The 21,383-nt window shown below is 41.2% G+C and overlaps 1 protein-coding gene across 1 annotated transcript; it reads left to right on the forward strand.

Moving 5' to 3' along the window:
- The first annotated feature begins 11,686 nt into the window (after positions 1 to 11,686).
- On the forward strand, positions 11,687 to 15,166 carry LOC122556281 (C-C motif chemokine 28-like). Its single transcript, XM_043702908.2, has 3 exons — positions 11,687 to 12,050; positions 13,472 to 13,592; positions 13,700 to 15,166. The coding sequence occupies exons 1-3, from the start codon at positions 11,990 to 11,992 to the stop codon at positions 13,794 to 13,796; spliced, it is 279 nt and encodes a 92-aa protein (XP_043558843.1). The 5' UTR covers positions 11,687 to 11,989; the 3' UTR covers positions 13,797 to 15,166.
- Positions 15,167 to 21,383: the final 6,217 nt, after the last annotated feature.

Below are 21,383 nucleotides of genomic sequence, written 5' to 3' on the forward strand. Positions count from 1 at the left end.
TGGTGATTTGGCTTTCATTAACAGGGGGATCGAGTTTAAGAGCTGCGAGGTTTTGCTGCAGCTCTACAAAACCCTGGTGAGACTACACTTGGAATATTGTACCCAATTCCAGTCACCCTATTATAGGAAAGATGTGGAGGCCTTGGAGAGGGTGCAAAGGAGGTTTACCAGGATGCTGCCTGTACTGGAGGGCTTGTCTTTTGAGGAGAGGTTGACTGAGCTTAGATTTCTCTCCCTAGAGAGAAGGAGGAAGAGAGGTGACCTGACTGAGGTGTACAAGGTAATGAGAGGCATGGATAGAGTCGATAGCCAGAGACTTTTCCCCAGGGCAGGATTGACTGCCAGAAGAGGTCATAGTTTTAAGGTGTTAGGAGGAAGATATAGAGGGGACACAGAGAGTTGTGAATGCATGGAATGCGTTGCCAGCGATAATGGTGGAAGCAGAATCATTAGGGACATTTAAGTGACTGCTGAACATGCACATGGAATGCAGTGAATTGAGGGATGTGTAGGTTAGGCTATTTTAATTTAGATTAGGATTAATCCTCGGCACAACATTGTGGGCCGAAGGGTCTGTACTGAGCTGTACTTTTCTACATTCTATGTTCTAACTCCTGCAGAGATGTCCTGGAGCTGAGATGACTGACCTTCAATAACCACAGCCATCTTCTGTGTGTTAGGTATGATTCTAACCACTGGAGAGCTTGCCTTCGAGACCCATTGATTCCGATTTTGCTAGGACTCCTTGATGCCACAGTCAGTCAAATGCGGCCTGATGTCAAGGGCTGTCACTCTCCCCACAACCCTGGAATTCAGCTGTTTTGTCCATGTTTGAGATCAAGAGTTGAGTGGCCCTGGCAGAACCCAAACTGGGTGTCCCTGAGCAGGTTATTGCTGAGCTGGCGTTGCTTGATAGCACTGTTAATGACACCTTCCATCACTTTACTGATGATCAACAGAGGCGGTAATTGGCCGGGTTGGATTTGTCCTGCTTTTTATGTAGAGGACATACTTGAGCAATTTTCCTCATCGTCAGGTAGATGCCAACGTTGCAACTGCACTGAAACAGCTTGGTCAAGGCTATTGCAGTAAAGGAGTTGGAACATCGTGTTGTGGTTATTCAGGACATTAGTGAGGCCACTTTTAGAATACTGTATACAATTTTGGTCACCCTCCTCTAGGAAGGATATTGTTAAACTTGAGAAAGTGCAGAAAAGATTTACAAGGATGTTGCCAGGGTTGGAGGGTTTGATTTAAAGGGAGAGGCTGAATGGGCTGTTTTCTGCCCCTAGAGCATTGGAGACTGAGGGGTGACATTACAGAAGTTTATAAAATCATGAGGGACATGGATAGGGTAAATAGCCAAGATCTTTTTCCTCAGAGGAAGCCAAAACTAGAGGATATAGGTTTAAAGTAAGAAGAGAAAGATTTAAAAAGGACCTGAGGGGCAACGTTTCACACAGAGGGTGATGCATGCATGGAATGAACTGCCAGAGGAAGTGGTGGAGTTGATACAATTACAACATTTAAAAAGAATCTATGATTAGGAAGTGTTTAGACGGATATGAGCTAAATGCTGGCAAATGGAACTAGGTCAGATTGGGATGACTGGTCCATGCAGACAAGTTGGACCAAAGGGTCTGTTTCCATGCTGTATGAATCTATGACTGTGTAATTTGCCATAAGCAGGAATGGGCATAAAATGAGGTGTTAACCTGCTGAAGCTACAAAATAGGACTACTTGCATGTTAAACAGCATAAGCAAAAAATGATATAGCTAAGCAATTTTACAACCAATGGATCAGATTGTTATGATGAAAGATGATACCTCACAATATTGACAGCTATATTTTACTCTTAGTTCCAAAATATGATGTTTTCAAAAGGAGAATTGTGACAGAAAAAGTGTGTATTTAAATTCAGAGACTGATTAGGAAAGTCCTGTGTGAAGACAACGTAATGTTGCACATGTAAATTCACACAGGGCAAAATGTAACAAGAAGGAACAATGCAGGGGCTATCTATTACCTCTTGATAGAAAGCCACCTTTTACAGATATATCTGTTTTACCCTCTGTGAATACACAAGGACAGAAAGCCATTTAGAAAACAAGTTTTACATTTACAGGAGTGGAGTAATAAATCTGAATGCTCTCATGTATACCATCCTCAGTTCGAACATTAGTGTGCTGTTAAGATCACAGTCAAAGAACTACTACCTAGTCACCCTTGTATTGCAGGTAAAGAATGTCTCTCACATCAAGACTTACAGCTTCAAAGGATGACATGGATGGCATTACCAGTGGCTATAAAAGTGCTTGTAGTCTTCAACAACTTGACATTGGGTTCATTTCTTGTTATCAAGGAATGTGACATTTGTTGTGGACCAGACCTAACCTCCTCAAAATATATTAAGGAGGTAGCCCAGATCCCAACTTTTTTCTTATTTTAAAAGGCAAGTGTAAGTAGTTGTGTTCCAGATGCAAATAGATTTGTCAAACTATCAGGCTTTTGCTATGAAGCAAAACACACTTTATTCTAACAATACCGTTAAAACACAACAATAGAAAGAAGAATTGGGATACCAACTCTATTGGAAAACTTGACAAAATAATAGATTATTTAACAAGTAAACAGCAATTGTTCCAATATAGTAATATCTCATAAGCACATCCTTGGCAAAGTCAAATTCAGTAAAGTAGATTGTATCACATACATTTCTCCAGTCCAGGAAGAAAGAACATCAAGGGAAAACTCAGAGAGAGGTTCAGAACTCAAGCATTTTGCGGTGGCAGGAACAGACATATAGCAGCTTCCAAACCCCAACAGCTTCAGAAAATCAAACCAAAATCTTATTTCTGTGGGAGCTTGATCCCACCCCTTCATCCCTGTTTCAATTTTTTAAACTTTAGAAAAAAAAGCCCAAAGCCTCACAAGCTGTTTACTTTATTGGCTTGGAAAGACTGCTACTTGCCTCTGTCTCAACTTCTCTTCATTTAAACAAAACAGGGCAAATACATCTCTTAAAACCATTGTATCAACACACCATCCTTGTGCAGTTTGTGGCGAACTTCTGTATAATCAGAATCACTGAACTGAAGGCAATAAAGGAAAATACATTGCATTCTCACTTTTTTTTCTCTAGAAAGAAACAGGCACAGACAGTGTGTGGCAATTTCTGGCCTGGCAGGAATAGAACAGTTTAGCATTGGCCAATAGCCTTCTGTGCTGCATCCAATGAAGTAGAGATATGAGGTGGGAGGGACAGGTGGCTTGCTGGGTTGCTTGGGGGGGAGTCTGTATTTTATGCATTGTTTTTACGATAATTGAACTGTCTTATGTACATGTCATTGTTCCTGTTTTGTGACTGAAAGTGGGATTTCAGGTTTGTCTTCATTTCCCTGAAAACTGGTTGAACGGTAGGGTTTGCTGCTCTTCTCCCTTGTAAAATTGCTGGTTCTTTGTATGCTAATGTTAACTGATTTTTGTAAACTATGTATTGTTTAATAAAAAAAGTAGAGATACTCTCTGTGAACCTGTGTAACATTATGCATCTTTCTTCCGATTCTGACATCTGCTGTCTTTCAGTATTGTGAATACAAGCTTTAAATGATGTGAGCTTTCCCCAAAACTGATTGCAGCCACTCAGAATAGATTTGGCTTTGAGATGGATGCTGCTATCATGGAAGATATTGCAAATAAGACGATTAGCTCAGTTTGCTTCTCAAGCCTGCTCTGACATTGTGGCTGATTTCCTACCTAAAGACCATTTCCCCGCACTATCCCCACAACTTTCCATATAGAGTCATAGAGTCATAGAGATGTACAGCATGGAAACAGACTCTTCGGTCCAACCCGTCCATGCCGACCAGATATCCTAACCCAATCTGGTCCCACATGCCAGCACCCGGCACATATCCCTCCAAACTCTTCCTATTCATATACCCATCCAAATGCCTCTTAAATGTTGCAATTGTACCAGCCTCCATCACATCCTCTGACAGCTCATTCCATACACGTACCACCCTCTGCATGAAAAAGTTGCCACTTAGGTCTCTTTTATATCTTTCCCCTCTCACCCTAAACCTATGCCCTCTAGTTCTGGACTCCCCAACCCCAGGGAAAAGACTTTGCCTATTTATCCTATCCATGCCCCTCATAATTTTGTAAACATCTATAAGGTCAACCCTCAGCCTCCGATGCTCCAGGGAAAACAGCCCCAGCCTGTTCAACCTCTTCCTGTAGCTCAGATCCCCCAACCCTGGCAACATCCTTGAAAGTCCTTTTATGAACCCTTTCAAGTTTCACAACATCTTTCTGATAGGAAGGAGACCAGAATTGCACGCAATATTCCAACAGTGGCCTAACCAATGTCCTGTACAGCCGCAACATGACCTTCCAACTCCTGTACTCAATACTCTGACCAATAAAGGAAAGCATACCAAATGCCTTCTTCACTATCCTATCTACCTGCGATTCCACTTTCAAGGAGCTATGAACCTGCATTCCAAGGTCTCTTTGTTCAGCAACGCTCCCTAGGACCTTACCATTAAGTGTATAAGTCCTGCTAAGATTTGCTTTCCCAAAATGCAGCACCTCGCATTTATCTGAATTAAACTCCATCTGCCACTTCTTAGCCCATTGGCCCATCCGTCCAGATCCTGTTGTAATCTGAGGTAACCCTCTTCGCTGTCCACTACACCTCCAATTTTGGTGTCATCTGCAAACTTACTAACTGTACCTCTTATGCTCGCATCCAAATCATTTATGTAAATGACAAAAAGTAGAGGACCCAGCACCGATCCTTGTGGCACTCCACTGGTCACAGGCCTCCAGTCTGAAAAACAACCCTCCACCACCACCCTCTGTCTTCTACTTTTGAGCCAGTTCTGTATCCAAATGGCTAGTTCTGCCTGTATTCCATGAGATCTAACCTTGCTAAACAGTCTCCCATGGGGAACCTTGTCAAACGCCTTACTGAAGTCCATATAGATCACATCTACTGCTCTGCCCTCATCAATCTTCTTTGTTACTTCATCAAAAAACTCAATCAAGTTTGTGAGACATGATTTCCCACGCACAAAGCCATGTTGACTATCCCGAATCAGTCTTTGACTTTCCAAATACATGTACATCCTGTCCCTCAGGATTCCCTCCAACAACTTGCCCACCACTGAGGTCAGGCTCACCGGTCTATAGTTCCCTGGCTTGTCTTTACCGCCCTTCTTAAACAGTGGCACCACATTTGCCAACCTCCAGTCTTCCGGCACTTCACCTGTGACTATCGATGATACAAATATCTCAGCAAGAGACTCAGCATCACTTCCCTAGCTTCCCACAGAGTTCTCGGGTACATCTGATCAGGTACTGGGGATTTATCCACCTTTAACCGTTTCAAGACATCCAGCACTTCCTCCTCTGTAATCTGGACATTTTGAAAGATGTCACCATCTATTTCCCTACAGTCTATATCTTCCATATCCTTTTCCACAGTAAATACTGATGCAAAATATTCATTTAGTATCTCCCCCATTTTCTGTGGCTCCACACAAAGGCCGCCTTGCTGATCTTTGAGGGGCCCTATTCTCTCCCTAGTTACCCTTTTGTCCTTAATATATTTGTAAAACCCCTTTGGATTCTCCTTAATTCTATTTGCCAAAGCTATCTCATGTCCCCGTTTTGCCCTCCTGATTTCCCTCTTCAGTATACACCTACTTTCTTTATACTCTTCTCAGGATTCACTTGATCTATCCTGTCTGCACCTGACATATGCTTCCTCCTTTTTCTTAACCAAACCCTCAATTTCTTTAGTCATCCAGCATTCCCTATACCTACCAGCCTTCCCTTTCACCCTGACATGAATATACTTTCACTGGATGCTTGTTATCTCATTTCTGAAGGCTTCCCATTTTCCAGCCGTCCCTTTACCTGCGAACATCTGCCTCCAATCAGCTTTTGAAAGTTGTTGCCTAATATCGTCAAAATTGGCCTTTCTCCAATTTAGAACTTCAACTTTTAGATCTGGTCTATCCTTTTCCATCACTATTTTAAAACGAATCGAATTATGGTCACTAGCCCCAAAGTACTCCCCCACTGAGACCACAGTCACCTGCCCTGCCTTATTTCCCAAGAATAGGTCAAGTTTTGCACCTTCTCTAGTAGAAAATTGTCTTGTACACACTTAAGAAATTCCTCTCCATCTAAACCTTTAATTTAAAATCCCCCACCATAACAGCGCCAGGGTCCCAGGTTCGATCCCAGCCTTGGGTGACTGTCTGTGTGAAGTTTGCACATTCTCCCCGTGTCTGCGTGAGTTTCCTACGGGTGCTCCAATTTCCTCCCATAGTCCAAAGATGTGCCGGTCAGGTGAATTGGCCATACTAAATTGCCCATAGTGTTAGGTCAATTAGTCAGAGGGAAATGGGTCTGTGTGGGTTACTCTGCAGAGGGTCGGTGTGGACTGGTTGGGCTGAAGGGCCTGTTTCCACACTGTAGGGAATCTAATCTAATCATAACCACCCTATTATTCTTACAGATAGCTGAGATCTCCTTACAAGTTTATTTCTCAATTTCCCTCTGACTAATACAATCCCAATAAGGTGATCATCCCTTTCTTATTTCTCAGTTCCACCCAAATAACTTCCCTGGATGTATTTCCAGGATATGCCTCCCTTAGCACAGCTGTAATGCTATCCCTTATCAAAAATGCCACTCCCCCTCCTCTTTTGCCTCCCTCTCTATCCTTCCTGTAGCATTTGTATCCTGGAACATTCAGCTGCCAGTTCTGTCCATCTTGAGCCATTTTTCCGTAATTGCTATGATATCCCAGTCCCATGTTCCTAACCATGCCCTGAGTTCATCTGCCTTCCCTAATTAGGCTCCTTGCATTGAAATAAATGCAGTTTAATTTATTAGTCCTACCTTGTCCCTGCCTGCCCTGACTGTTTGACTCATTTCTGTTCTCAGCTGTACCCGTCTCAGATTGATCTCTTTCCTAACTATCTCCCTGGGTCCCACCCCCCCCCCCACCTTACCAGTTTAAATCCTCCCAAGCAGTTCCATCAAATTTCCGTGCCAGTATATTAGTCCCCTTCCAATTTAGGTGCAATCTGTCCTTCTTGTACAGGTCACTTCTACCCCAAAAGAGACTCCAATGATCCAAAAATGTGAATCCTTCTCCCATACACCAGCTCCTCAGCCATGCATTCATCTGCTCTATCCTCCTATTCCTGCCCTCACTAGCTCATAGCACTGAGAGTAGTCCAGATATTACTACCCTTGAGGACCTACTTTTTAAAATTCTACCTAACTCTCTGTAATCTCCCTTCAGAGTCTCAACCTTTTCCCTTCCTATATCGTTGGTTCCAATGTGGACAATGACCTCCTGCTGGCCCCTCTCCCCCGTGAGAACATTCTGCACCCTCTCTAAGACATCCTTGATCCTGGCACCAGGGAAACAACACACCATTCTGCTTTTTCTCTGCTGGCCACAGAAACATCTGTCTGTACCTTGGACTACAGAATCCCCTAACACAATTGATTTCTTGGAAGCCGACGTACCCCTCGTTGCATTAGAGCCAGTCTCAATACCAGAAACTTGGCTGTTTGTGCTACATTCCCCTGAGAATCCATCACCCCCTACATTTTCCAAAACAGCATACCTGTTTGAAATGGGTATATCCACAAAAGACTCCTGCACTAGGTGCCTACCTCTCTTACCCTTCCTGGAGTTAACCCATCTATGTGACTGTATCTGAGACTCTCCCCCCTTTCTATAACTGCCATCCATCACATACTGTAGCTGTTGCAAATTCCTCATCACTTCTATCCATCCCTCCAACCGATCCACTTGATCTGATAAGATTCGCATCCAACAGCATTTATGGCAGATATAATCCGCAGTAACCCTTAAACTCTCTTTAAACTCCCACATCTGACAAGAAGTACATATCACTGCAAAGGCCATTTTTGCTCCTTCACAATCTACAGACCCAGAAAATAACACCGTCTTATTCCTCTACAAACACTGCCCCAGGTTAAATTAATAGCTATGGCTTATATTTTTAGTTTAATCAAGAGACTTATCTCCAAAAACATATAATCAAGAAAGAATCCATTATACTCACTACTGCAGCCTTTCTCTTGGACAGACTTAAAACAACAATTAACTTATCTGATTCTGTGCTGTGAACTTCGCCCAACAGTTCCTCCAAGATTAGTTGTGAATTTCACTGTTTGTTAATTTTCCCAGGTGCACTCCGATGTCCAGCGATACACAAATTCAAACAGCAAAGGCAGTAACTGTGCAGGTTCTCTCTCTCTCTCCTGCACTGTCCTCACCATGTGCTTCCTTTGTCTCCCCTTCTCCCTTTTAAACTACTGTTGTTTTGACTTTTTTTTTCCAAAGTTCCAAAACAATGCAACAGCATATAAAACAGTAATTGCTGCTCCTCGAATTCGAGGAAATCACCTCCAACACCTAAAATACTCCCAAAAAAGGAGCAGCTCTTACAACCAGAAATTTTTCCCGTCCTCCATCTTGAATGACCCAGAATCCAATCTTTAATATGTAGAAATCTATTGATCTCAGATTTGAATATGCTCAGTGATATGGACTCTCAAGCATCAGGGATTGAGAATTCCAAAGCTTCACTATCGTCTGGGTGAATAGATCACTCCCCAGCTCAGTCCTTAATTGGCTCTTTCTTATTCTGAGCTCTCGGTCCAAGTTCTCCAATTAGATCCTCCATTGCATTAGTCAGGAGTGTTCCCAACCTTCCTGGATGGGTGCAGCTCCAGCAACACTCAAAAAGCTTGGCACCATCCAGGATAAAGCAGTCCCCTGATTGACACCATATCCACAAGCATTCACTCCCTCCACCACCAACGCTCAAAAGGAACAATGTGCATCATCTACAAAATGCACTGCAGGAATTCTAAATTTCTCAGCTCACACTTTCCAAACTCGACCACTTCCTTCTAGAAGGACAAGGGTGAGAGATACAAGTTTCCCTCCAGCCACACACCATCCTGAGTTGGAAATGCTACACTGCCACTCCTTCATTGTCATTGGGTCAATATATTGAAATTCCATCCTTAATGACATTGAGAGTCTACTTACAGTACATGGACTGCAAAGGTTCAAGAAGTCAGCACACCACCACCGTCTAAAGAGCAGCTAGAGACAGAGCATGAATGCTAGCCTAGTCTGAGGCAATGATTTTCACACCCCATGAGTAAATAAAAACAGAACAGGGAAAACATCTTTCCCACATCTACCCTGTAAAGCCCTGTAAGAATTTTGTATACTTTAATGGGATCACTTCTCATTATTCTAAAGTCTTGGGTCCAGTCGCCTAAATTTCTCCTCATAAAATTGTCCTGCATCCAAGGAAACTTCATTGCACTCCGTCTAAAGCAAATATATCATCCTTAGGTAAGGAGCTCTAAATGGTACACAATCCAAAGGTGAAAATAGGAATGGTCCCACTGTTGGGACCATACTGCTAAATTTTAACCTCTTGTTCATTCCTGCCATTAATGTTATTGTAAGAGATTTGAAATTAATTGTTTAGTGGAACTAGGAATGTGATTTCTGGGCATTTGTTCTATCCTGCAAGAAATCCTGTGACTTAAACTAAATAACCAGAGAACCAGAGATGGAAATAGAAATGAGCAGTAATAAACCTTGGTTGCCACTTGAGTCCCTTTTACCAAGTAAGGATTAATTCTGCATTGCCATCTTCACTATTGGATCTTAATTCATTTCTCGTCCATAATATAACAAAGCCAACAATTGAATGGGAACAAGTGAAGCAAACTTTGTAAACTATACAGATCTACCTACTAGCACATTACTGAGAAAATAAACTAAACTGCATTGTACAAAAGCTCTAAAAAGTTTAGGTTTACACATTGACATGTAAAAATAGAAATGCCAGCTGTATTTTCTGGCATTGGAACTAGCATGTCACAATTACACATATCACAACATATCTAAAACATAAAAGAACAAATCATTTCTCATCAGTAGTTACTGATGGAAAATACAGTAAAAAGTATCTAATACACTCAGACCAGTTCACCATGAATGATGAACGCAACATAGTAGTGGTTTCTACACCATGGAGATGATTAACACAGAAAACAACAAAAAAAAACCCTACAGCAGCATGATATTGGTTTCTTGTTTGCAAAAACTTCCAAAACTCCCCCACTGTTTTAGTGAGTGATATGATACTCAGGCATACATATGTAGGGAGATCCCCACATTGAACTTGGTCAATACTGAGTTACTTGCTTTCAGTTAAACTTGGGTTGGGAGTGGGGAGAGGTGGTGGTTAGGGCAACAATTGGCCTCTGTCTCTCTGGATTTGGATGCTTAGGGGTTTATTAAAAAAAAACAAATTAGGTATGCTCCCTGTCCCCTGACCAACATCTTGTGATCAGTTCTATAAAGTGCAGTAATGGGTCCATGGTGATATGGAGCTGCTAATCTATTGTGCGAATTTTCCTGTGGACTTGGGACTCAAAGGGGCTCCCAAACACAAACTCGCTGGCAGCAAGACAAACATCAAGTTCTTCCAGGAGGTTACCTCACAATGGGCTGGTTCTCAACTTGATATCGCAACAGGCAGGTGATGAATGGTGCCAATTCAATCAGATGCAGCTCTACAACATCGGCGGGTTCACTGCAGGAAGTGGGTGCTGTTAATGCAAGTTGGGAACTGTGAGGTCACCTTTAATGTGGAAGTCTTCTCACTGATCAGCAGAGGAAGCATTAAGAAACCATAGTCTGTACCAGCAAGCGAGTCATCATGGAGAGGAAATCTCTTTCCTCCATCTGCCTTGGCCAAACTTATGGCCTTTCATTCTTGTAGACTCCTGTTCACAGCATGGAGCTTTGATTGCCCATGCACCTTTGCCCAAACTCCAGCCTGCTGAAGGAACTGGCAGCCTAAACCCACTGTAGGTGGATGTGATCTTTGGGTTGGGGTTGAGAGGGGCATGTGGAATCTGCCACGGGCGAAATTCTGGCAATAGCACAGAAGTCACTCACAGCTGGGGCCCTCACAACACAAACCACCTGCCAACCTCCATGAAGCAGGTAATTATTCCACTTCCCTTCAAGGAACCGCCCCCTCCCATCTATCCCACTATTATTTTTGGCCCCTCCCAATTGCACTTCCAAAGCCACCGCAGCATTTTCATTCCAATTCACGCCTAGGCATTGGTTCACACATGATGAATAGAGAGTTGGGTGAAATATTAGAGATCATCTGGTACCAATAGAAATAGAAATAAAATCAGAATTTACTGGAACTACTCAGCAAGTGAGTTTGGGTCTGCTGCAATTATTAGCTCACAACTATTCGCTCGTTTTACAGGGAGCAGAGGGGGATTAAGTTTTGACAGCGGGACATAAAAGGCAGTGAGGATCTGACTGCTAAAGTTCAGCTGAACTTCAAAGACCCAAGTGTATTTTCTGAACCGAGTGGTCATACGTTTGCAATGAGTATGGAAGCTTTGTCGTTTGTTCCACATAGTCCTTCACAGGCAGATCTGTGGTTTAGATGAGTAGAGATATGTTAATGAGATATACTGATCAGTGAAGCTGCAGAAAATTAAACAGTCAACTGAAGGAAGGAAAGTCCACAGAGAGCGTTTGAGATCGTCAACAAAATAATTTGGACAAACTAAAGGTTTTTCAGTGGTGGACATAAAGACAATGCCTTCTGGGAAAAGTTGTTTCTAGTGAAGAGAAATGTAAAGGAAACAGCTAAATATAGGGACAAGGGCTGGTGTACAAATCTGATCGCCTTATCAGAGTTTCCACAGGGGCATGGGTAAACCCACCTCCACAGCATCACCTCCCCTCATGGAATTTAGACAGGAAGCTGACCATCTGAGAGGATATATACAAGCTGCATTGCAAAGAAGTTTTAGAATTTTCAAACTAGCCAGCGAGTAAGGAAACCTATTTCAAGAAAATGAAGCAAACTTTTGTGGTGCTGATTTGTGTCAGTATCGTTGCCTCGGTTATATTAGCAGGTGAGAGAGCAATACATCTCTATTATCCTGTTCTGTTTACTGTCTGCTTTTATGAAACCTTGTTACTTAAGTAAATTTAATGTAAATTACCTTTGAAAAATATAGTGAATAAGATTTTCTCTCAAAAGCTGCAGAATGCATCCTGTCCTTTCTCATGTTTTTCTAAGTTTTTTTTAGTGTTTACTTAGTTTAAAAGTATGAAACAGTCACTGGGTGGAATGAACTGTGGGATATGTACAGTATAAACTACTATTGTATTACAGAAAGCATAATTTTGTTTTAAAGTAGCGATAATTGGTGGTTAGAGATGGTTAGCACGGTTACAATATTACACTGCATGTTTTGAAGCACAGAGATTATACGATCAACAAACCCACAAGAACCACACTCACAGGGTTCTCTATTGGAATAATGCAGAAGCTTCAATACTGCCTTTGGGAATTAATACAACATGTTGGGTTCAGCCCTACATTATTTTTTTTTAAATTAATTTTCAAGAAAACTGAATACACTTCAAGTTGAGAGTTTGTAATCAATGATGAACAATGTGATCACATGGTTGATCAGATATCAGTATGGTATCTTCATGAAGTAGAATATGTGATATTTTTCTCAAAAATATGTATTATTTTTATAAACCATAGAAGTGCTTATATGACCATTCAAAACTGACATTATATAAGATGTGAAACAAATACATTTCTTCCATGTTATGCTTTAAAGTTACAATTAAAGTTAACATTTGCAAAGATTCATGATCTAGCAACCTCATGGCACAAGGGGCTATATTAATCCTCCAGCCTAGAAGAATATGAAAGCTGATCGGTTTCAGATGGTGGCCTTTTTACATTGTGTCTTTTTTGTGGCTTCCCCAAGTTTTACCACACTACCTATATAGTCCTCAGTATTGGAATGATTTGGAGATGCCGGTGTTAGACTGGGGTGTACAAAGTTAAAAATCACACAACACCAAGTTATAGTCCAACAGGTTTAATTGGAAGCACACTAGCTTTCGGAGCGCCGCTCCTTCATCAGTTGATTGCCACAATCACGTGATGAAGGAGCGTCGCTCCGAAGTCTAGTGCGCTTCCAATTAAACCTATTGGACTATAACCTGGTTTTGTGTGATTTTTAACTGAGTGTTGGAAGATATCAGTCTGCAACTCTCAGCAGTGGTCAATTCTTTGGACTGCAAGACCAGCAAGTTTCAAATAGACCAAACAGCATCTTTCACTGAGTTTATGGTCTTCCAGTTGCTGTTGATGGAAATGGCACAATATTAGGTTTCCGGCAACATGTGCCAGTATAAAGTGTCAGGAAAAGCAAAATCAATCCATCGATCTGGCCTGCTTAAGTTGCTCGAGATTTTTCCCTTTGTTCCTTAAAGCAGTAAATCAAATACCTTAAATTTTGATTTCCAGTTCCTACTGCAAGACGAAAGAGCTGCTGCCGGAGTCACTCAAAATCAATCCCTGTCCTGAAGAATATTAAGGAATATCGCATTCAGGAAAACGATGGTCGCTGCAGAATTAAAGCTGTGGTGTAAGTATTCACAACACGGAATACATTCTGGAATTCTGTGTCATTATTAAGAGCATCTGTCAAAACCAGTGAGCACTGAAATGTGAACCTACTCTGTTTCTTTTCAGATTCACAGTAAAAAAAAGGCAGATCTGTTCAAACCCAGATGATAACAGAGTGAAGCAACTTCTGGAAAAACTTTCCCAAACAGAACAGAAGAGATGAAGATGTTGATTGCCCTTTTGAATGACGAGGATATCAGAATGTTTAACACAGGAAGAAAATTTTCAAAAAGTGTCTTTTAATTTCATCTTTCAACATTTTACATAAGTTTCCTTGTCATCAGAAAGTTCTTGAAAGAAACTTTAAACACAGCAGTTAAATTTATTGAACCAACATCAGTCTGATACGATGCCACTTTATCACTGATTTACTTCATAATTATTATTAATGCTACAGAAACGGAATGGATGGGGTGTGCCAGTCTCTAAGGACAATGGACAATTTGTAGTTTCTTATTGCTTGAGTGTTGAATTTCCCCCATTTCTAGATCTAATATTCTCATCAGGTTGTCTGAAATCAGTAACCACTGTTGGTACATCAGTGTCTGCAATAGCAGAACATGGCTAACCCAGTAAGGAAACTAAACAGTCTGTGTGGGTACACTCAATAGGTGTAGTCATTCAAGTACCTGGAAAGGCAGCCAAGCGATCAAATTCTGCTTTTGTTAAAAAAAAACTTCCACCTTTCTGAAGCAGGGCAATTCTTATGTCAATAAAGAAAATAAAATTTTGAAAGTGAAATTAAAATTCTTGTAATGACTAATCCATGTTGAATAATCCCATTTTAGGGAACTCCACATATGAAATCCTGGTTTGCTAAAATTATTAGTTTGTAGCTTTTAACTGACATACATTATAGTGATGCTATCATATGTAACCAAGAATTGTAGACAATGTTATCCATTGCCCACAAAATAATAATTTTTCACTGCACCTTCTTACATTATAGAGATTTTACTGCCAGGTCTTATTTTTTTTTGATCATATGAACATTTGTCAGAAAGACATTTTATTAAAGCAGTGTGCCTTTTAGGTTTTGGATAAAGTTATGCTGATCTTCTTTCATGACTAAATGTATAGTAACCTTGAATTTTTGCACTGGAATGACATGAAAATTTTTTTTTTCTCAAATTATTGTTCAATACTACTTGTTTAACTGCATTGATAATGTCAGGGAGTGCTGTTAAAAATGAATGATATATTGTATTATTTATTTTGCTTGCAGTTTGCCTCAATGAGGTTTGGATTTCTAATATTGTTCCTTGAATAGTTCAGGTCTGTTATTTGTCTTGTATCAAGTTGCTGGTTTACAGGCTTCCCAAGTTTTTAAGACAACGTGTAAGCCTACAAGATATGCATACACAGCAAAGAAATATTAGATTCTGTTCCAAGCTTGAATTATAATCTTTGCCCCTTATGTCTGCCAATCATTTCAACTACCTTCCTTGGTTGACACATTGTGTTTAGATTCAATGTCAGAATCAAACTATTCTGTTGAATGGGAGTTTAAATTAAAAGTAACTGAGGATGGAATGCTTGCTGGCTGCTGGTACTTATTTGTTTGGAAATTTTAATAAGAAAGGAGAGCAGATATCTACTCATAAACACCATATCCAACATTTGGAATCCACTGAAAGTTGAGGGGATCTGGGATAGTGACATTGCTAAAATACTCGATAATTTAATAGCACTAGAATTTTCCATTCTGATGTCCTTTTCCTTCTGGTGTATTACTTGATATTAACAGTTCATTTCCGAGATGTGCTTTGTTCTAAAAGACCAAACACAGAATTTGAGAATGGGGATGGGCAGTGAGACCAGTTGCTTGAAATGCCTGCACCATGTGGGAACTTCAGGAAGCTTCCTGTATCTACAGGATCACCGTGTGTAGAACAACACCAGCTGTTTGAACTCTTGGTTTCCAGAGCTTGAGCTGCAACACTTTGCAGTAATGGGGAGGACGAGAGTTTGTGAGATTGTTCTGTTCACAGACAAGAATTTAGGCATTATACACAGAGGGCTACCCGGGCAAATTGGAGGGAAAACAGTCTTTTTGAGGTGCTCAGTCTCAAACCAGGACAATGCTTTGGACACTGTGGGGTATGGAAATATTTCAAAACTGTACAGGCCAGACCATGGACAAAGCTTGGATGGGAAAGAAAAGCGGAGCTTAAAAATGGAATTGTTCTTGAAAATTCCATGGTCTGGGATAGACAAGCATGTCCAAATGTGTCAACTTGTATACAGCATGGCGTGTTCTCTCCCTTGTGCCATGGTCAAAGATATCACGGAAAGTGTACAGAATATTCAGCAGGGTTAAATGGATGAACCAGAAACTGTGGTACACACCAACATTAATGACATAGAGAAAGTAGGCATTCAGATCACATAAACAAATTTTCAGGAGCTCGAGAAGAAGCTAAAAACCAGGATCTTGGAGGATCTATGGATTGTTCACAGTATCATGTCCTACAAAGAGTAGAAATATAAATATAGAATGAGCAGTGCACACTTGACAAGTAGTGTAGAAAGGAAGCCTTTAGATTCCTGGGAATCCTGCATCTTGGAACCTGGTGCGGTGCAGAAGACATCTATCTAAAATTATGTCAATAGGATTGGGGAGATCTGACATTCAGAAAATTTGATGCTGGTGTCAGGTCTTCAGGAATCTCCGCTTTCAAACACAGAGAGGGCAAATTGTACAACCAATTTGAGATGAATCCCAAGAGTAGAAAACATGTTGAAGTTCAGTGGCATCTTATAACATGGTGAATGGCATGCCTTCACCATGTTATAAGAGGGAAGAAGTGCTCTTGATGGTTTCGTGAAGGGATAGTCTGGTGGTAGACTATATAGGGACAAATATATGGGAAGAGAGAATACTGATGTCCGACATACAAGGACTACATTACATCTCAAATACAGGAAGTATAAAACAATGGTAGGTTTGGAAAAGGCAGTAAGCCATTTCACAAGAAAAATATGACACCATCAGTGATTGGCTGACAAGATAGTTTGAAAGCAGCAGTTCTAGTCTTTAGAGTCAGAAACACTTATTGAATACTCTTTTATCATGTCTACTCTATGCCCTGAACTGGAAACCCGATTGGCAGCAGACCAGTCTCTCATCTAAACACTGAATTAACCAACCAGGACAAAGTTGCTCCAGGTTGATTAGATTAGTTTCCATTCCTAAAAGTGTGGAAACAGGCCCTTCAGCTCAACCAATCCACACTGACCCTCTGAAGAGTAACCCACCCAGACCCATTTCCCTCTGACTAATGCACCTAACGCTATGCGCAATGTAGCATGGCCAATTCACCTGACTGGCACATCTTTGAACTGTGGGAGAAAACTGGAGCACCCGGAGAAAACCCACACAGTCACAGAGAGAATATGCAAACTCCACACAGACAGTTGCCTGAGGCTGGAATCGAACCTAGGACCTTGGTGCTGTGAGGCAGCAGTGCTAACCACTGAGCCACTGCACCACCCATTCGAGAACTGAAACTGATATGCCTCTTGTTTCCAATCTCTTGTGGGTAAATCTGGCAGAGTTCAATGGGCTGATTGAAGACATTCAATGGTAAATTAATGAGACGTTTGTGGCATCCCACTTCACACACACCCCAGACCCATGGACCACTTCCACCATGAACAGAAGTTGGCACCAAGTGTGGCAACATCTTCTATAGCTTCGGCTGTTGTCATACTGAGAAGTGGAGGATTTATTTTCTTTGTATACTTGATGGATCCATCAGAATAACTCACCTCTTTCTCCCAGCTCCCAAATCCCATCAGCCCACCATCACTGAGGCCATCCTCCCATCAGTTGCCTCTCCTCCCTGGCTGATAGATGCTGGTGATTTACCCCTTTTGTCATTCTCACTGGGACCTGACAGTCTGACCCCATTGATAGCCCAGTAACTGACGCTGTGCATCTACTCTCAATGATGGTCACTACTGGGGACTGACTATAATCTGAGATGTAACTAATATTCTGTATTGTCCTGCTGGGAACAGGGAGCTGTTGGCTATTTGAGTGGACAGTGGGACTCCGAGGCACGGCATCCTCTCCAGATGGGTAAGGAAGATACACCTTGATCATTTTGTCACATGTTGCTTAACAAAAGATTCATTCTTACTGTCCACAATCTGACAATCTCTTCTATTTTCCTCTGAGAGACTATCCTTATCAAAAGTACCCAAAACTGAATATTTGTTTGAGAGAGTAATAGCCATAGGAGACATCTGAAGTGCCTTCTTCACTTTCCAACAGTCACCCATCTATCTGACAATCCTGTTGTGTAATCACTTCTCTAAGTTGACTGGCCACTAACTCTGTGTCTCTTATATGCCCACAATGTCATTAAGTCTAAAAAGAGGCACAGCTTACCACAGCACCTAATAAATAAACAACTTTTCTTTGTCTGAAGAGGTAATATTAAGTATGCAATAAATAAGAAATAAAGAAAATAAAACATGTAAATCTTAAATCAAATCAACCACTTAGCTGAATAATTATATTATTGGAAGACTGCGCAACAAGTTTTCTAGCAGACAGCTTTCAATCTTCTGATGAAAATAATCTCATTCCAGAGCTGTCCATGTGTAGGCCTCCCTAACGCTGTATCAGGAGGCTAAGGAGGAAATCACAGGGCACCTTGCAGAAATATTTGTATCATCTATAAAAACAAGCGAGATGCCGAATGGCTGGAGAGTGATTAATGTAATGCCCTTGTTTAAGAAGCATGGAAAGTAGAAGCCTGAGAACTATACACCTGTGAGTCTAACTTCAGTGGTGAGTAAATTGTTGGAAGTGATTCTGAAAGATGGGATCTATTTGCATTTGGGATCGTCAGCATGGCTTTGCAAGGGATATCATGTCTCACAAACATGATTGAGTTTTTTGTGCAAGTAATCAAGAAGATTGACAAGGGCAGAGGAGTACACATTGTGTAGTTGGACTTGAGTAAAACCTTGACAAAGTTCCACATGGTAGACTAATTAGTAAAGTTAGGTCACATCAATAATTACCAGCCATTAATGTGTGATGAAACAGAGAACAATTGAGGGCATCAGCAAAATCAAACTACCAAGAATTTTGGACGAACTAAAGATTGTTCAGTGGTGGCCACAAAGACAATGCCTTCTGTGAAAAGTTGTTTCAAGTGAAGAGAAATGTAAAGGAAACAGCTAAATATAGGGACTGGGACTGGTGTACAAATCTGATCGCCTGATCAGAGTTTCCACAGGGGCACAGAAAACCCACTTCCACAGCATCACCTCCCTGCACAGAATTTAGACAGCGCGCTGACCATCTGAGAGGACTTATGCAAGCTGCATTTCAAAGAAGTCTTAGAATTTTCAAACTAGCCAGCCAGTTAGGAAACCTGTTTTGAGAAAATGAAAGAGGTTCTAGTGGTGCTGATGTGTCTCAGTATCATCTCCTTTTTTGCAATTGCAGGGGAGAGGCATTACATCTCTATTAATTTTTATATGAAGTCTTTTCAATTTAACCAACCTTACAATGGACCAACTTTTGGACACATGGAATCTTGGGAAATTGTCCATCTCCAAACTGAAATTTGAAAACTTTTATGAACCAAATTTCAAAACTTTTAAGATGCCATGTAAAGGACTGCATTGGGGCTTGCAGCAAATATAATGAACTTCTGAGTGAAACAACGAGACAGATTTTCAACAACTACAAAATATTGTGCTCTCTGTTTTCATCTTTTAAGGGATTTATTTGATTGACAACTATGAAAAGTTGCTGGGAGGAAATAATGTAGCAATGAAATTGCATACAGCTCTTCTTGGTCTTTTGTTGGAAAAACAATCTTAATTTATTGTGTTTTATTCTTGAATTCATGATTGGATAGTTAGCATGATGAATACACTTCATTGTGTGTTGTGAAGCACAGTGATTACAAACTAGTAAAACCCACAAGAACCACACTGTCAATGTTCTCTATTAAAACAATATGGGTGATTCATTAGACCTTCTCCACTGGTGGACTGTTTAACTTATCAATAAGCTGGTACTGGCCGTTATGGTTCCAGTCGGCTTCCCCTTCAAATTGAGCACAACCAATATAAATAAGGGATATTTCAACAGATTAGTGAGTGCAGTAATGGGTCATTGTCAATGATCATTCAAAGAGGCTCCTTAGAATCATCACACCTTGACTAAAACTTCAGAAGTTCTTAAGTGCTTGGTTTCATACAGTCTTGATAGGCTTCTGGAACTGATAGATGAATGGAGAAGCTGGTGTGGGGTGCAGGGTGCTAAGCATAAATGTCTATTGGGCAAATGTCTGCTTCAGGATGAACATCATACGTAGATATGGACATATATAGTGCAAAGGCAGATTTGCAACTATCTTCAGCCAGAAATGCCAAGTGGATGATCCATCTCAGCCTCCTCCAGTGGTCCACAGCATCACAGAAGCTAGTCTTCAGCCAATTTGATTCTCTCCACATGATAACAAGAAACGGTTGGAGGTACTGGGTACTGCAAAAACCCTGGGCAATGATAACATTCTGGTAAAGTAGTGAAGACCTGTACTCCAGAACTTGCCATTCCACTACCCAAGCTCTTCCAGAACATTTACCATTCCAGCATCTACCTGACAAATCCAACTTGGCTACGTACTGTCCCTTCAGTGACTCTCGATCATCAGTGATGTGATGGAAGGTGCATGTTGTGATTGATACATGCTCAGCCAGGAGGATGACAGAGAATATGAGTTCCCTGCTTAGGGCTGATAACCAGGATCAGTCATGGAGTCCGGCCTGACAGACATAGATTGGAGAGGCAGAGGCATGTAATTTGGATTTAACCCTAAGTGAAATGCTGAAAGAATGTTTGGTTTGAGGGGTTAATAATGTGACCATGCAAAAGCCCCTTCTACCTGAAGTCCAACTGGTCATCAGCCAGGCACTACAACTGTTTAGTTCTTTCCTTGAGATGGTGAATCGTGGGAAATTCATACCTAACCTGGTCTCTATCCTGGCACCCATACAATTGCTACTGAAAAAGGGTCAGCTTTGGGAATGGCCTTGTAGCCAGGCTGTGTCCTTTAGGAAAGTGAAGCAGTGATCATTGTCTCAGCCATTGGTGCACTATGACACCAAACGAGATGTGGTGCTGACATGTGATGTCTCCCCATACGGTATTGGGGTAGTGTTGGCACACCAGTGGCTCAACAGAGAGGAATATCCCACAGTGTTTGCTTCCTGGACTTTGGCTGATGCCTAATGCAGGCACCCCCAGATAGAGGAGGAAGGTTTGTCAGTCATCTTTGGTGTGAAAAATTTCCACTCATTCCTTTATGGACATAAATGTCCAATAATAACAGATCACAAAGTGCTGCTAGGGCTATATAAGTAAGACAAGCCCATGCCACCTATACATTTAGCATAAATTAAGCAGTGGGCTCTTATTGTCTTTTGGGCCATTAACATTTGGTTAAGGGAACCAAATCCAAGGCTCCTTGGACAGTGGGGGAGATCAAGAACCTGAGTAAATGATAAAGAGGGTACATGATGCATGCCAGTTAAATTCTGCAAATGAGAACCAGGTTAATAACAATCAGTTGAGAGAAGTGTTTTGGAAAGTAATGTGGGCATAGCGAGAGCAAAAATAGAATGACAGTTGACATAAAAGTGAACAATCTCATATTCTATCAGCATGTAAATAAAACATGATTAAAGAGGTGGATTGTTGCCTATTCAGGATAAGAAA

Source organism: Chiloscyllium plagiosum, unplaced genomic scaffold, assembly GCF_037043375.1.
Source record: "Chiloscyllium plagiosum isolate Xiang-an unplaced genomic scaffold, Cpla_swu_hap1 HiC_scaffold_13, whole genome shotgun sequence".
NCBI classification, from domain to species: Eukaryota; Metazoa; Chordata; class Chondrichthyes; order Orectolobiformes; family Hemiscylliidae; genus Chiloscyllium; species Chiloscyllium plagiosum.

Bases quoted from the DNA above. Each gene is read 5' to 3' on its own strand.
- LOC122556281 (XM_043702908.2), top strand. From the start codon at position 11,990: ATGAAGCAAACTTTTGTGGTGCTGATTTGTGTCAGTATCGTTGCCTCG. The intron at 12,051-13,471 runs GTGAGAGAGCAA...TTTGATTTCCAG, and splicing joins TGCCTCGGTTATATTAGCAG to TTCCTACTGCAAGACGAAAG. The intron at 13,593-13,699 runs GTAAGTATTCAC...GTTTCTTTTCAG, and splicing joins TGCAGAATTAAAGCTGTGGT to ATTCACAGTAAAAAAAAGGC.